General features: G+C 45.0%; 1 protein-coding gene across 1 annotated transcript in view; it reads left to right on the plus strand.

The window, feature by feature from the left end:
- The window catches only part of fah (fumarylacetoacetate hydrolase (fumarylacetoacetase)), a 71,764-nt gene that overhangs the window by 37,785 nt on the left and 19,355 nt on the right, over positions 1-14,624 (plus strand). The window contains exon 7 of the mRNA XM_072278400.1: positions 11,119-11,171. Within this exon, the coding sequence (XP_072134501.1) occupies positions 11,119-11,171 (53 nt within the window). The remainder of the gene's footprint in view (positions 1-11,118; positions 11,172-14,624) is intronic.

Genomic DNA, 14,624 nt, shown 5'->3' on the forward strand with positions numbered 1-14,624 from the left:
AGTCAAGGTCTCCAGGGGCAGACTGCATTGAACCAAGAAGAGGATCAGCATCGATGAGTATGCGCGATCTGTGACTGGGTATACAGAGAAGTACATTCAGGTTATCACCATTATAAAATGCATCTGTTTAAGAGCTCTGAAGGCAGAAGCCAAGGCTGACAGCAGAGGTCCCAACTCACTGAATGATCAGAATGCTGCCTTCAGATCGTGGGATAAGATGGCTGTCACGTCAGCATGAGTTTTGTTTTCCTGTGCCGTCAGGAAGGCGAGACAGGATTATTCACAGAGAATATACAGCCCCTTCTGTGACACCAAGTGCGAGGCACATGCAGCAGGACAAATGTGTTCAGGAAAGTTTTCTAAATTAATATATAGAGGGACCAACTAGAGGGGATGCAATATTGGATCTCCTGTTAGGAAAGGAGTTAGGACAGGTGACGGAAGTGTGTGTAGGGGAGCACTTTGGTTCCAGTGATCATAACACCATTAGTTTCAACTTGATCATGGACAAAGATAGATCTGGTCCTAGGGTTGAAATTCTGAACTGGAAGAAGGCCAAATTTGAAGAAATGAGAAAGGATTTAGAAAGTGTGGATTGGGACAGGTTGTTCTCTGGCAAGGATGTGATCAGTAAGTGGGAAACCTTCAAAGGAGAAATTTTGAGAGTGCAGAGCTTGTATGTTCCTGTCAGGATTAAAGGCAAAATGAATAGGAATAAGGAACCTTGGTTCTCAAGGGATATTGCAACTCTGATAAAGAAGAAGAGAGAGTTGTATAACATGTATGGGAAACAGGGAGTAAATAAGGTGCTTGAGGAGTATAAAAAGTGCAAGAAAATACTTAAGAAAGAAATCAGGAGGGCTAAAAGAAGACGTGAGGTTGCCTTGGCAGTCAAAGTGAAGGATAATTCAAAGAGCTTTTATAGGTATATTAAGAGTAAAAGGATTGTAAGGGATAAAATTGGTCCTCTTGAAGATCAGAGTGGTCGGCTATGTGCGGAACCAAAAGAAATGGGGGAGATCTTAAATGGTTTTTTTGCGTCTGTATTTACTAAGGAAACTGGCAAGAAGTCTATGGAATTAAGGGAAACAAGTAGTGAGATCATGGAAACTGTACAGATTGAAAAGGAGGAGGTGCTTGCTATTTTGAGGCAAATTAAAGTGGATAAATCCCCAGGACCTGACAGGGTATTCCCTCGGACCTTGAAAGACACTAGTGTTGAAATTGCAGGGGCCCTGGCTGATATATTTAAAATGTCAGTGTCTATGGGTGAGGTGCCGGAGGATTGGAGAGTAGCTCATGTTGTTCCGTTGTTTAAAAAAGGATCGAAAAGTAATCCAGGAAATTATAGGCCGGTAAGTTTGATGTCGGTAGTGGGTAAGTTATTGGAGGGAGTACTAAGAGACAGAATCTACAAGCATTTGGATAGACAGGGAATTATTAGGGAGAGTCAACATGGCTTTGTGTGTGGTAGGTCATGTTTGACCAATCTATTGGAGTTTTTGGAGGAGGTTACCAGGAAAGTGGATGAAGGGAAGGCAGTGGATGTTGTCTACATGGACTTCAGTAAGGCCTTTGACAAGGTCCTGCATGGGAGGTTAGTTAGGAAAATTCAGTCGTTAGGTATACATGGAGAGGTGATAAATTGGATTAGACATTGGCTCAATGGAAGAAGCCAAAGAGTGGTAGTAGAGAATTGCTTCTCCGAGTGGAGGTCTGTGACCAGTGGTGTGCCACAGGGATCAGTGCTGGGTCCATTGTTATTTGTCATCTATATCAATGATCTGGATGACAATGTGGTAAATTGGATCAGCAAATTTGCTGATGATACAAAGATTGGAGGTGTTCAGAGCCTGCAGAGGGACTTGGACCAGCCGGAAAAATGGGCTGAAATATGGCAGATGGAGTTTAATACAGACAAGTGTGAGGTATTACACTTTGGAAGGACAAACCAAGGTAGAACATACAAGGTAAATGGTAAGGCACTGAGGAGTGCAGTAGAACAGAGGGATCTGGGAATACAGATACAAAATTCCCTAAAAGTGGCGTCACAGGTAGATAGGGCCGTAAAGAAAGCTTTTGGTACATTGGCCTTTATTAGTCAAAGTATTGAGTATAAGAGCTGGAATGTTATGATGAGGTTGTATAAGGCCGAATCTGGAGTATTGTGTTCAGTTTTGGTCACCAAATTACAGGAAGGATATTAATGAGGTTGAAAGAGTGCAGATAAGCTTTACAAGGATGTTGCCGGGACTTGAGAAACTCAGTTACAGAGAAAGGTTGAATAGGTTAGCACTTTATTCCCTGGAGCGTAGAAGAATGAGGGGAGATTTGATAGAGGTATATAAAATTATGATGGGTATAGATAGGGTGAATGCAAGCAGGCTTTTTCCACTGAGGCAAGGGGAGAAAAAAACCAGAGGACATGGGTTAAGGGTGAGGGGGAAAAAGTTTAAAGGGAACATTAGGGGGGGGCTTCTTCACACAGAGAGTGGTGGGAGTATGGAATGAGCTGCCAGACGAGGTGGTAAATGCAGGTTCTTTTTTAACATTTAAGAATAAATTGGACAGATACATGGATGGGAGGTGTATGGAGGGATATGGTCCGTGTGCAGGTCAGTGGGACTAGGCAGAAAATGGTTCGGCACAGCCAAGAAGGGCCAAAAGGCCTGTTTCTGTGCTGTAGTTTTTTTATGGTTTCTGTGGGGTCTATTCAATATACGTAATAGATTTACTTGTTCGTTTATTATTATTATTTTTTCTCTCTCTGCTAGATTATGTATTGCATTGAACTGCTGCTGCTAAGTTAATAAATTTCACATCACATGCCAGTGACAATAAACCTGATTCCGATTCACATTCTGACTGTGTGGCTAAGCACAGCTCCTGTGCCATATTCAAGTTTACTGATGACACCACTGTCAGAGACAGAAGCAAAGGTGATGGTGAATCGGCAGACAGGAGGGAGATGGTGATGGTGATGAAAGGTGATGGTGAATCGGCAAACAGGAGGGAGATGGTGATGGTGATGAAAGGTGATAGTGAATCGGCATACAGGAGGGAGATGGTGATGGTGATGGTGATGAAAGGTGATGGTGAATCGGCATACAGGAGGGAGATGGTGATGGTGATGAAAGGTGGTGGTGAATCAGCAGACAGGAGGGAGATGGTGATGGTGATCAAAGGTGATGGTGAATCGGCAGACAGGAGGGAGATGGTGATGGTGATGAAAGGTGATGGTGAATCGGCAGATAGGAGGGAGATGGTGATCAAAGGTGATGGTGAATCGGCATACAGGAGGGAGATGGTGATGGTGATGAAAGGTGATGGTGAATCAGCAGACAGGAGGGAGATGGTGTTGGTGATGAAAGGTGTTGGTGAATCGGCATACAGGAGGGAGATGATGATGATGATGAAAGGTGGTGGTGAATTGGCATACAGGAGGGAGATGGTGATGGTGATGAAAGGTGGTGGTGAATCGGCAAACAGGAGGGAGATGGTGATGGTGAATCGGCAGACAGGAGGGAGATGGTGATGAAAGGTGGTGGTGAATCGGCAGACAGGAGGGAGATGGTGATGATGATGAAAGGTGATGGTGAATCGGCGGACAGGAGGGAGATGGTGATGGTGATCAAAGGTGATGGTGAATCGGCATACAGGAGGGAGATGGTGATGGTGATGAAAGGTGATGGTGAATCGGCATACAGGAGGGAGATGGTGATGGTGATCAAAGGTGATGGCGAATCGGCATACAGGAGGGAGATGGTGATGGTGATGAAAGGTGATAGTGATGAAAGGTGATGATGAATCGGCATACAGGAGGGAGATGGTGATGGTGATGGTGATCAAAGGTGATGGTGAATCGGCAGACAGGAGGGAGATGGTGATGGTGATGAAAGGTGATGGTGAATCGGCATACAGGAGGGAGATGGTGATGGTGATCAAAGGTGATGGTGAATCGGCAGATAGGAGGGAGATGGTGATGGTGATGAAAGGTGATGGTGAATCGGCATACAGGAGGGAGATGGTGATGGTGATGAAAGGTGATGGTGATGAAAGGTGATGGTGAATCGGCATACAGGAGGGAGATGGTGATGGTGATCAAAGGTGGTGGTGAATCGGCATACAGGAGGGAGATGGTGATGGTGATCAAATGTGATGGTGAATCGGCAGACAGGAGGGAGATGGTGATGGTGATCAAATGTGATGGTGAATCGGCAAACAGGAGGGAGATGGTGATGGTGAATCGGCAGACAGGAGGGAGATGGTGATGAAAGGTGATGGTGAATCAGCAGATAGGAGGGAGATGGTGATGGTGATGGTGATCAAAGGTGATGGTGAATCGGCGGACAGGAGGGAGATGGTGATGGTGATGAAAGGTGATAGTGATGAAAGGTGATGGTGAATCGGCATACAGGAGGGAGATGGTGATGGTGATCAAAGGTGGTGGTGAATCGGCATACAGGAGGGAGATGGTGATGGTGATGAAAGGTGATGGTGAATCAGCAGATAGGAGGGAGATGGTGATGGTGATGGTGATCAAAGGTGATGGTGAATCGGCATACAGGAGGGAGATGGTGATGGTGATGAAAGGTGATGATGAATCGGCTAACAGGAGGGAGATGGTGATGGTGATGAAAGGTGATGGTGATGAAAGGTGGTGGTGAATCGGCAGACAGGAGGGAGATGGTGATGGTGATCAAATGTGATGGTGAATCGGCATACAGGAGGGAGATGGTGATGGTGATGAAAGGTGGTGGTGAATCGGCATACAGGAGGGAGATGGTGATGGTGATGAAAGGTGATGGTGAATCGGCAAACAGGAGGGAGATGGTGATGGTGAATCGGCAGACAGGAGGGTGATGGTGATGGTGATGAAAGGTGATGGTGAATCGGCATACAGGAGGGAGATGGTGATGATGATGAAAGGTGATGATGAATCGGCGGACAGGAGGGAGATGGTGATGGTGATCAAATGTGATGGTGAATCGGCATACAGGAGGGAGATAGTGATGGTGATGAAAGGTGATGGTGAATCGGCAGACAGGAGGGTGATGGTGATGAAAGGTGATGGTGAATCGGCAGACAGGAGGGAAATGGTGATGGTGATGAAAGGTGGTGGTGAATCGGCAGACAGGAGGGTGATGGTGATGAAAGGTGATGGTGAATCGGCAGACAGGAGGGTGATGGTGATGAAAGGTGATGGTGAATCGGCAGACAGGAGGGAGATGGTGATGGTGATGAAAGGTGATGGTGAATCGGCAGACAGGAGGGAAATGGTGATGGTGATGAAAGGTGATGGTGAATCGGCAGACAGGAGGGAGATGGTGATGGTGATGAAAGGTGATGGTGAATCGGCAGACAGGAGGGAGATGGTGATGGTGATCAAAGGTGGTGGTGAATCGGCGGACAGGAGGGAGATGGTGATGGTGATCAAATGTGATGGTGAATCGGCATACAGGAGGGAGATGGTGATGAAAGGTGATGGTGAATCGGCAGACAGGAGGGTGATGGTGATGAAAGGTGATGGTGAATCGGCAAACAGGAGGGAAATGGTGATGAAAGGTGATGGTGAATCGGCAGACAGGAGGGAAATGGTGATGGTGATGAAAGGTGGTGGTGAATCGGCAGACAGGAGGGTGATGGTGATGAAAGGTGATGGTGAATCGGCAGACAGGAGGGAGATGGTGATGGTGATGAAAGGTGATGGTGAATCGGCACACAGGAGGGAGATGGTGATGATGATGAAAGGTGATGGTGAATCGGCATACAGGAGGGAGATGGTGATGGTGATGAAAGGTGATGGTGAATCGGCGGACAGGAGAGAGATGGTGATGGTGATCAAAGGTGGTGGTGAATCGGCAGACAGGAGGGAGATGGTGATGATGATGAAAGGTGATGGTGAATCGGCATACAGGAGGGAGATGATGATGGTGATGAAAGGTGATGGTGAATCGGCAGACAGGAGGGAGATGGTGATGGTGATGAAAGGTGATGGTGAATCGGCAAACAGGAGGGAGATGGTGATGGTGAATCAGCAGACAGGAGGGAGATGGTGATGGTGATCAAAGGTGATGGTGAATCAGCAGACAGGAGGGAGATTGAGTGAGAACTTGTTGATATGAGACCACTCAGCCAGATTTTCAATGTCAGGAAGACCAAGGAGCTGATTATTGACTTCAGGAGAAGGAAACCAGATGTCTATGAGCCAGTCCTCCTTGGAGGATCAGATGTGGAGAGCGTCAGCAACTTTAAAGTCCTAGGTGTTATAATTTTGGAGGACCCATCCTGGGCCTATCATGTAAGTGCAATTATCAAGAAAGCACAGCAGTGCTTCTATCTCATGAGGAGTTTGTAGAGGTTCAGCATATCTAAAGCTTTGACAAAGTTCTACAGATGTATGATGCAGAGCATATTGACTCATGCATCACAACCTGGTGTAGACATACCAATGCTCTTGAATGGACATTCCTACAAAAAGTAGTGGACATGGCCCTGTCCATCATGGGTAAAGCCTCCCCACCGTTGAGCACATTTATATGAAATGCTATTGCAGAAAAACAGCATCCATCATCAGGGACCCCACCACCCAGGCCACACTCTCTTCTTGCTGCTGCCATCAGGAAGAAGGTAAAGGAGCCTTAGGGTCCAAGCCACCAGGCTCAGGAACAGTTATTACCCCTCAACCAGCAGGCTCTTAAACCAGAGGGTATAACTTCACTCAATGTCACTTGCCCCATCATTGAAGTGTTCCCACAGCCATCAAAGACTCTTCCTCTCATGTCCTTGATATTTATTGCTTATTTCTTTGCTTTGTATTTGCAATTTGTTGTCTTCTGCACTCTGGTTGAATTCCCTAGATGAGTGGTCTTTTATTGATTCTTCTATGGTTATTATTCTATAGATTTACTGAGTATGCCCACAAGAAAATGAATCTCAGAGCTGCTTATGGTGCCATATGTGTACTTTGAAAATAAATTTACTTTGAACTTTATTGAACTCCCTGCCACTACCCAGATCTCATCATGTATGAAGCACCAGTTGCGTTATACTGTTTACTTCCTAACTTGCCTTGTAAGTGCACCTTATATAGCCCCCTCACCGAGGCATGTAACAAACTAGGCTCGTTAGCTAACTTTGGCTATCAGCCATGTGAGTTAGTATTGGATGGGTAACAGAAGGCCTCCTTTATTAAACAACACACATCTAGGGTCGGTTTGATTCAGGTTCAATCAGATAGGAAATTTGGACTGTTCCACTGAGGGAATGAAAATTGGGTGAATGCTGTATCAATATTGCCCCATGCAAAGTTATCATTTGCTAGGAAATAACAGACCTTATACCGGCATAAAATTATTAAAGTGGAAGTATGTTTCCAGGTATTTCGACTTTAACAACAGTTAATAGAAAAAGAAAAGGGTCCATTACAGTTAAACCGTCTAAATGTGCACATAAACGTTGGAGCTCCTTTCCGAAGTAGTCGGTTGTATTGTTTTAATTACTCACGACGCTGAACCCCTGTCACCAGCCACAGTACGAACTTCCCATGAAGAAAGTTATGAACAAACTGCTGACACAGAGTATTGGCACTTTCTGCTTGGAACCATTCGTCTGCATAATGCGCTTCTTACAACAGCGTCTCCCCTTCAGGTGGGATTCAGCGAGTGTCTTCCCTTGTGCTCTTCTCCGCACCTCCTCATTCTTCCAACGCCTGCCAACAAAGGCACAAAAGCAACCCACTGTCCCTCAGAAATCTGATGCCGCCCAGCTCTCTGAAATGCTCATTGCATCCCACTGGACAGCACGTTACCGAGTCAAACCCGATCGGCTGACTCAACATGCCTCAGCTGAGTCAACGTCTCCTCATCTTAGCGGAAACCAAAATAACTAGTCTACGAAGCTTAATTACCAGAACACACTGTGTTTTACAGGAAAGCTGCTGAAATTAGATTAGATTAGATTATGAAGACACACAGTCCTCTTTTATTGTCATTTAGTAATGCATGCATTAAGGAATGATACAATATTCCTCCTGTGTGATATCACAGAAACACAGGTCAGCCCAAGACTGAAAAACTAACAAAAACCACATAATTATAATGTATAGTTACAACAGTGCAACAATACCATAACTTGATGAAGAGCAGGCCATGGCACAGTAAAAAAGTTCAAAGTCTCTTGAAAGTCCCACATCTCATGCAGACAGGAGAAGAAAGAAAACTCTCCCTGCCATGCCCGACCACAGTCCGACTCTGAGTCGTCCGAAAACTTTGAGTTCTGATCAGTCCTCCAACACCGAGTACCGAGCACCATCTCTGCCGAACACTTCGACCTCAGCCTCGGTCACCAGCAGCAGGCAAAGCCGGGGATTTTGGGGCCTTCCCTCCGGAGATTCTCGATCGCACAGTAGCAGCGGCAGTGAACTGGGCATTTCAGAAATTTCTCCAGATGTTCCTCTGCTTCTCATGTCTGTCTCCATCAAATCAGAATTGTGCACGGCGTCCTACTTACAGATACGAGATCATTTCACCGGAGAGCTGTGCGCACTGCGTCGCGCTGCCATCTTCTCCTCCCGCCACTTAATACTTAAATAAAATACTTAACAGCATAGCAGCAGGAATACAATAAAACATGTTCTTAACTAGGGCATTGCACTTATTTGCAGTAATCCAGGTTGTGTACCCCTTATCCGAAATTCCAAAATCTAAAAACCTCCAAAATCTGAAATCTTTTTGAGCACTGACATGATGTCACAAATTCCACAAGGCACTGGAAAAGTCCCCAGGCAATGCGCGAGGTTTTGCACACTGCAGGCAGTTCTGAGAAGTGACCTCACGTATGTAATGATGAGAAGTTAATGAAAAATAGAAAAGCACTGCATACAGTGAAAAATGAAGATCTCGATTGTGTATTGGAAGAGTGAATCCATCAGTGCAGAAATGAATATATGTTGCTTAATAGTATGCTAATCATGAAATAAGCTAAGACCTATCAGGATGAACTGAAGATTGAAGATAATTGTGAATATTCAGCAGGCTGTTAGCAGAAATTTAAGAAAAGGCTCAGCATTAAAATTTTAAAGATTTTTGGTGATAAAGCGCCTGTTGATCATGAAGCAGCACAGAAATTCATCGATGAGTTTGCCAAGATAGCCGCTGATGAAAACCTAGCCTGCTGAAAGGCTGCATCACTGCATATGTGTGATGAACAACTGATTACCAGTAGCACTTAAATTCAGTCAGGAATGATGGCGATCCCAAGCTAACTCATTATTTATTCAAACATGCAAAAGAATCCAAAACTCTTCTGTCCCCAGATATTTTGGATAAGGGGTACTGAACCTGAATTACTTTATGTGTTATGTGTGTGAGTTATATATTGTGCACCTTGGCCTGGAGAAACACTGTTTCATTTGGTGGTGTACTGTACATGCATTTGTATGTTTGAATGAAAATAAACTGAACTTGACTTGATTTTTTTGTTGACCGTTTGTATGAACTGCTGAGGTCCTTCAACAGTTTGCATGTACTGCTGAATAAATTTTCCACACTTTTACCTCAATGGCCTTTCAGGAGGTATTGTTGCTGATATTTGTACAGTTTCACACTGGATTGTTCAGAAGAGACGCAGTTTGTTTACTTTCTCTCACAGCGCTGTGGTGTCTGTGCGACAATCCAAGTATTGTCGACTGACAAGTATTCACTACCAAATGATGCATCCCAAAATTTCAAGGTCATCTCATTAATCCCTTTCCTTTCTGTTCATTCAAGTGAAGGCCTGCCAAGTCTGATGAATGGTGTATGTTCCTAATTTTGACAGGATGTAGAATCTCATTACTTCTCTCAAAACCCCATACCACGGCTTTATCCAAGCCTGACCAGAGAGCCCTCCAGTCCCATCCTGCTTGCTGCTGTGTCTTTTTCTGTGAACCAGACTCACTCAGACTTCATACAGGTCATTTGGGAAGTGAATGCCACAAATCCGGAGCTCTGGGTGACAGAACAATCACTATGACATTTTAATTTGTTATTTACTGAGATACACCACGGAATAGGCTCTTCTGGCTCTTTGAGCACTGCCGCCCAGCAATCCCCTGATTTTAATCCTCGTATAATCACGGGACAGTTTGCAATACCAATCCGGCTTTGGACTGTGGGAGGAAACTGAAGCACCCAGAGGAAACCCATGCAGTCACAGGGAGAACGTACAAACAACGTACAAACTACTTATAGGCAGTGGTGGGAATTGAACCCAGGTCACCTGTACCGTAAAGCGTTGTGCTAACCACTACGCTACGATTTGTTTGCTCTTTAATCCACTTTATCCATTGTTAGGGAATGGAGAGCCTGCAGTGCGTTAGACCGAACGTGGGCATCCGCTGTACTCTGCCCTACTGTGGTGACTGAACCATTAAAACCCAAACCATCCATGGCTCACTAATGATCGCAGAGTCGTAGAGTTAAATAGCACAGAAACAGGCCCTCGGAACAATTAATCCATGCCAACCAAAATGCCTGTCTACGCTAGACCACGCTTGGCTCAGATCTCCCTAAACATTTCCTTTCCAGCCACTTGTCCAAGTGCCTTTTTGGATGTTGTTAATGTACCTGCCTGGACAACCTCCTGTGGCACCCTGTTCCATATCTGGACCACCCTCTGGGTGGAAAAAGTTGGCTCTCAGGTTCCTGTGAAATCCCTTCCCTCTCACCTGTGCTGGTTCTTGATTCTCCACCATGGGAAAAGGAGCCACATTCTTGCTGAGCTGGAGCCCAATGCAACAGGTACCTAGAAACAATAAAAATAGCAGCAGAATCGGCCATTTGGCTCTTGGGATGTGGCTCTGTTCCCAGCTTCTCCCCATATTCCTTGATGTCTTGAAGTATATCTACCTCCTTCCTCAATATATTTAAAGACTTGGCCTCCATAGCCTTCAGCAGTAGCCATCGGGAACATCCTCCCTGCACCCAACGTACCGTCGCTGTGCCGGACATCTTTCAGTAATTTTATCTGCTGAACATGTCTGTACAAATGATCATGTTTAAAAATTCCAACAGAGCTAATGCTTTGAAAAGTATTTTCCATGGTGACGTTTACAGCTGAAAAATGTTTCCTTTTCAGCAAAGCCGCCCGTGTTCGGAGCCTGCAAACTTCTGGACTTTGAGTTGGAGATGGTAAGTCTGGTCCATTCCTTCTTGGCCTACAGCAGCAACAGAGAGGCAGATGTGTAACCTGCTGTGTCAGGCAGCAATTGGAAAGCAGGGCTGATTAAATATAGGACACAGAGTTGACGCAAGAAGCTTCTGCTAAGTAGAGAAATCACTTTGAAACTAATCCACAGTCTGCCAGGATAGTGGACACAGAGACGCTCACAACAGTTGGGAAGAATCTAGGTGAATCACCAAGGCAAGGAAGGCAATGGGCCAGGAGCTGATAAATGGGATTAATATGAATGTGTACTTGATGGTCAGCATGGAAAATGATGGGCTGAATGGCCTGTTTTACGCTGTGTGATGTTTTGACTCTTCATGATTGAAGCAAGTGTTAAAAGGAGCTCGAAGTATGGTAGTAGAGGAGTGGTTGAATTATTGCATCAGTCAACCAGAGGCCTGGGATTACACTGCAGAGACATGAGCTCAGATCCTACCAGGAAAGACTTTATCTGGAATTGAAAATAAACTCATTAGTTAATTCGTTCATTATGTGCTGTGTCATATGACATGGGTGATCATGGTCTTTTCATGACCATTATTGTTCTTGGCAAATATTTGTACAGAAGTGGTTTGCCATTGCCTTCTCTGGGTAGTGTCTTTACAAGATGGGTAAGCCCAGCCATTATCAATACTCTCCAGAGACTGTCTGCTTGGCATCAGTGGGTGCATAACTAGGGTTTGTGATATGCACCGGCTGCTCATACAACCATCCATCGCCTGGTCCCGTGGCTTCACGTGACCCTGACTGGGGGGGGGGGGGGGAGCTCGGCAGATGTTGCACCTTTCCCAAGGGTGATAAGGGGCATCTCACACCTCCTTTGGTAGAGATGCATTTCCACCCCGCCACCTGTAAACTCGTGAGGGGTAGTGAAATGGAACACTAGGTACTGGCTTGTTGCCAAAGCACACCGGGCTCACAAATCTCCCCAAGAGAAGGAAATCTGTCTTTCTCTGGTGATGGAATGGAAATGTATAATTATAAAGGAGGGGAAGAAAAAGGATAATGTAGAATGTTCAAAAGTGAAAAAGCAGCAGAAAGACAATATTTTACAGCTCCACAAGAGAAGCAAAGAGGGTGAGACTATTTCGATTGCTCCTACATTGAGCTAGTAGACTCAGTGGGCCAAATAGCCTCCTGTGTTATATTTTACTATGATTCTGCAAACAAAATGCATTTATTCCAAGAAATTGCAGTGAATGAAGGGAAATTCTATCATTGCATGATGCAATTGATCCCACCCATTTTGGAGGTGTGTTTTCAAGTGAGATTAGAGAGAGCAACACGCACAAAATACCAGAGGAACTCAACAGGTCAAGCTGCATCTATGGAATTGAATAAACAGTCAACACTTTGGGCCAAGGCCCTTCATCAGGACTCAGCCCAGAACACCGACTGTTTACTCCCTTCCATAGATGCTGCCTGAGCTGCTGAGTTCCTCCAGCAGTGTTGCTCTGAATTAATAGCAAATGCAGAGTCTCAAGTGCTTTAACATTAGAAAGAGATTTGGTCAGGAACAGTGTTGTCACAATTTCCCATGCTCTGATTGGGCCACGGTGAACCATTCTCTTTAAATGCCTCAAAACACAGAGGCACAGTGATCTGGTTCAGTGCTGACATCCCGTGTTACCTGTATGGAGTTTGTATGTTCTCCCTGTGACCGTGTGCATTTCCATGTAATGTTGAAATAGGATCACGGGCTTTGTGAGAAACAGATACTCAGTTCAAAGTGGGCTCAGAGCGCACCTTCCCAATGGTTCTGTGAGGCATGGCAGAGGGAGGAGAAAGAGGGGGAGAGGGAAGGAACTCTATACCCTCCACAAGGTGCCTGGAACCAGAAATGGGCTCGTAGCACGCAAACTGTTACTCTATGTATGTGTATCAGTTAAAATAAGTGATGCAAAAACTGAAATAACAAGTAGTGAGGTAGTGTTCATGGGTTCAATGTCCATTCAGGAATCAGATGGCAGAGGGGAAGAAGCTGTTCCTGAATCGCTGAGTTTGTGCCTTCAGGTCTCTGTACCTCCTTCCTGATGGTAACAGTGAGAAGAGCGCATGTCCTGGGTGATGGGAGTCCTTAATGATGGACCTCCTTCCTGAGACACTGCTCCTTGAAGATGTCTTGGCTAGTACCCATGATGGTGCTGACTAATTTTACAGATATAACTGGTTCCTGACTTTTACTGTGTCCTATCTACCATCATTTTTTAGGACTCTATTGGCGACTCTCATCAATTGTTACTGTCTCTTGCTGCTTCTTAGCTCGAGCAATGCTGGCTCTATTTCTTAATCTTCTGAGCCTAGATCCTTTCTCTGTAATCGCTTTATCTCATCTCTCTCTCTACTCTAAAGGTTAAGCATCTTGGAATAATTAATTCTGAGCCCTGGTCACTTTGCAACCATATCTCCCTGATGGCTGTTGGACCATGTACTTACATATACTTGTGCCATCAATTTGTCTCACTTATCACAAGTCCTGCATGCATTTAGATAAACTGCCTTCAATTTTGTTTTTATTTACCGTTTTCCTCACTGTGTCTCTACTGTGTATACACTCTGTGCCTTCCTGACTGATTCCGAAAATCATTACTCATTTCAGTGCAACTACGCATCAGTTTGTCCATTCTCTTTAACTTTATAAACTTCCCTCTTTATCCTTCACCCTTCACTTCTCACAACCAACTACTTAGTTTAAAGCCTTTTCTGCACCCCGAGCTGATTTGATAGAATGCTGGTCCCAGCCCTGGTAAGGTGAGGCGCTGAACTTCCCCAATACCGGTACCAGCATTACATGAACTGAAGGCTACTCTGCCCAAGCCAGTCCCCAGGACACATGGTCAACTTTCCAATCGTATTGGCCTTTACCAAATTACGCATGGATCAGGTAGTAATCCAGAAATTATTGCCTTTGGTTGAATTTAAACCTTAAACTTGTAAAATATCTTAACAGAGCTCCACCACTGTTCTTTCTGTGTTATTGGTTCCTGCACAGACCACCACATCTGGAAGTGAATAATTATGGTGAATAGGACATAATAAAGGTCAGGAACTAGTCCATTACGAATTCCTTTCCTGCCCCAGTTGTCAGTCTTGGCACCAGTCGGGAAGTACTGTTGGTTCAGACAATTCAATAACGCAGTCGGCCCGGACAATTTGTGAACTGGCCCAGCCCGGACAATTTATTCGCCAATTTAGCTCAGGCAATTTGCTAACCAACTCTGCTCCAGCGGTTCATGCACTAAGTCCGGCCCCGATGATTTGCTGATCAACTTGGTGCTAACCAACTCAGCTCTACTGCCTTTGGGATTTACTTTCATGCCTGTGGGTGTCTCTCCCCTCTAAAGTCATAATCATAGTCATAGTCATACTTTATTGATCCCGGGGGAAATTGGTTAAATATACCACTCCCAGCACTG

This window comes from Mobula birostris, chromosome 14 (genome assembly GCF_030028105.1).
Source record: "Mobula birostris isolate sMobBir1 chromosome 14, sMobBir1.hap1, whole genome shotgun sequence".
Lineage (NCBI taxonomy): Eukaryota > Metazoa > Chordata > Chondrichthyes > Myliobatiformes > Myliobatidae > Mobula > Mobula birostris.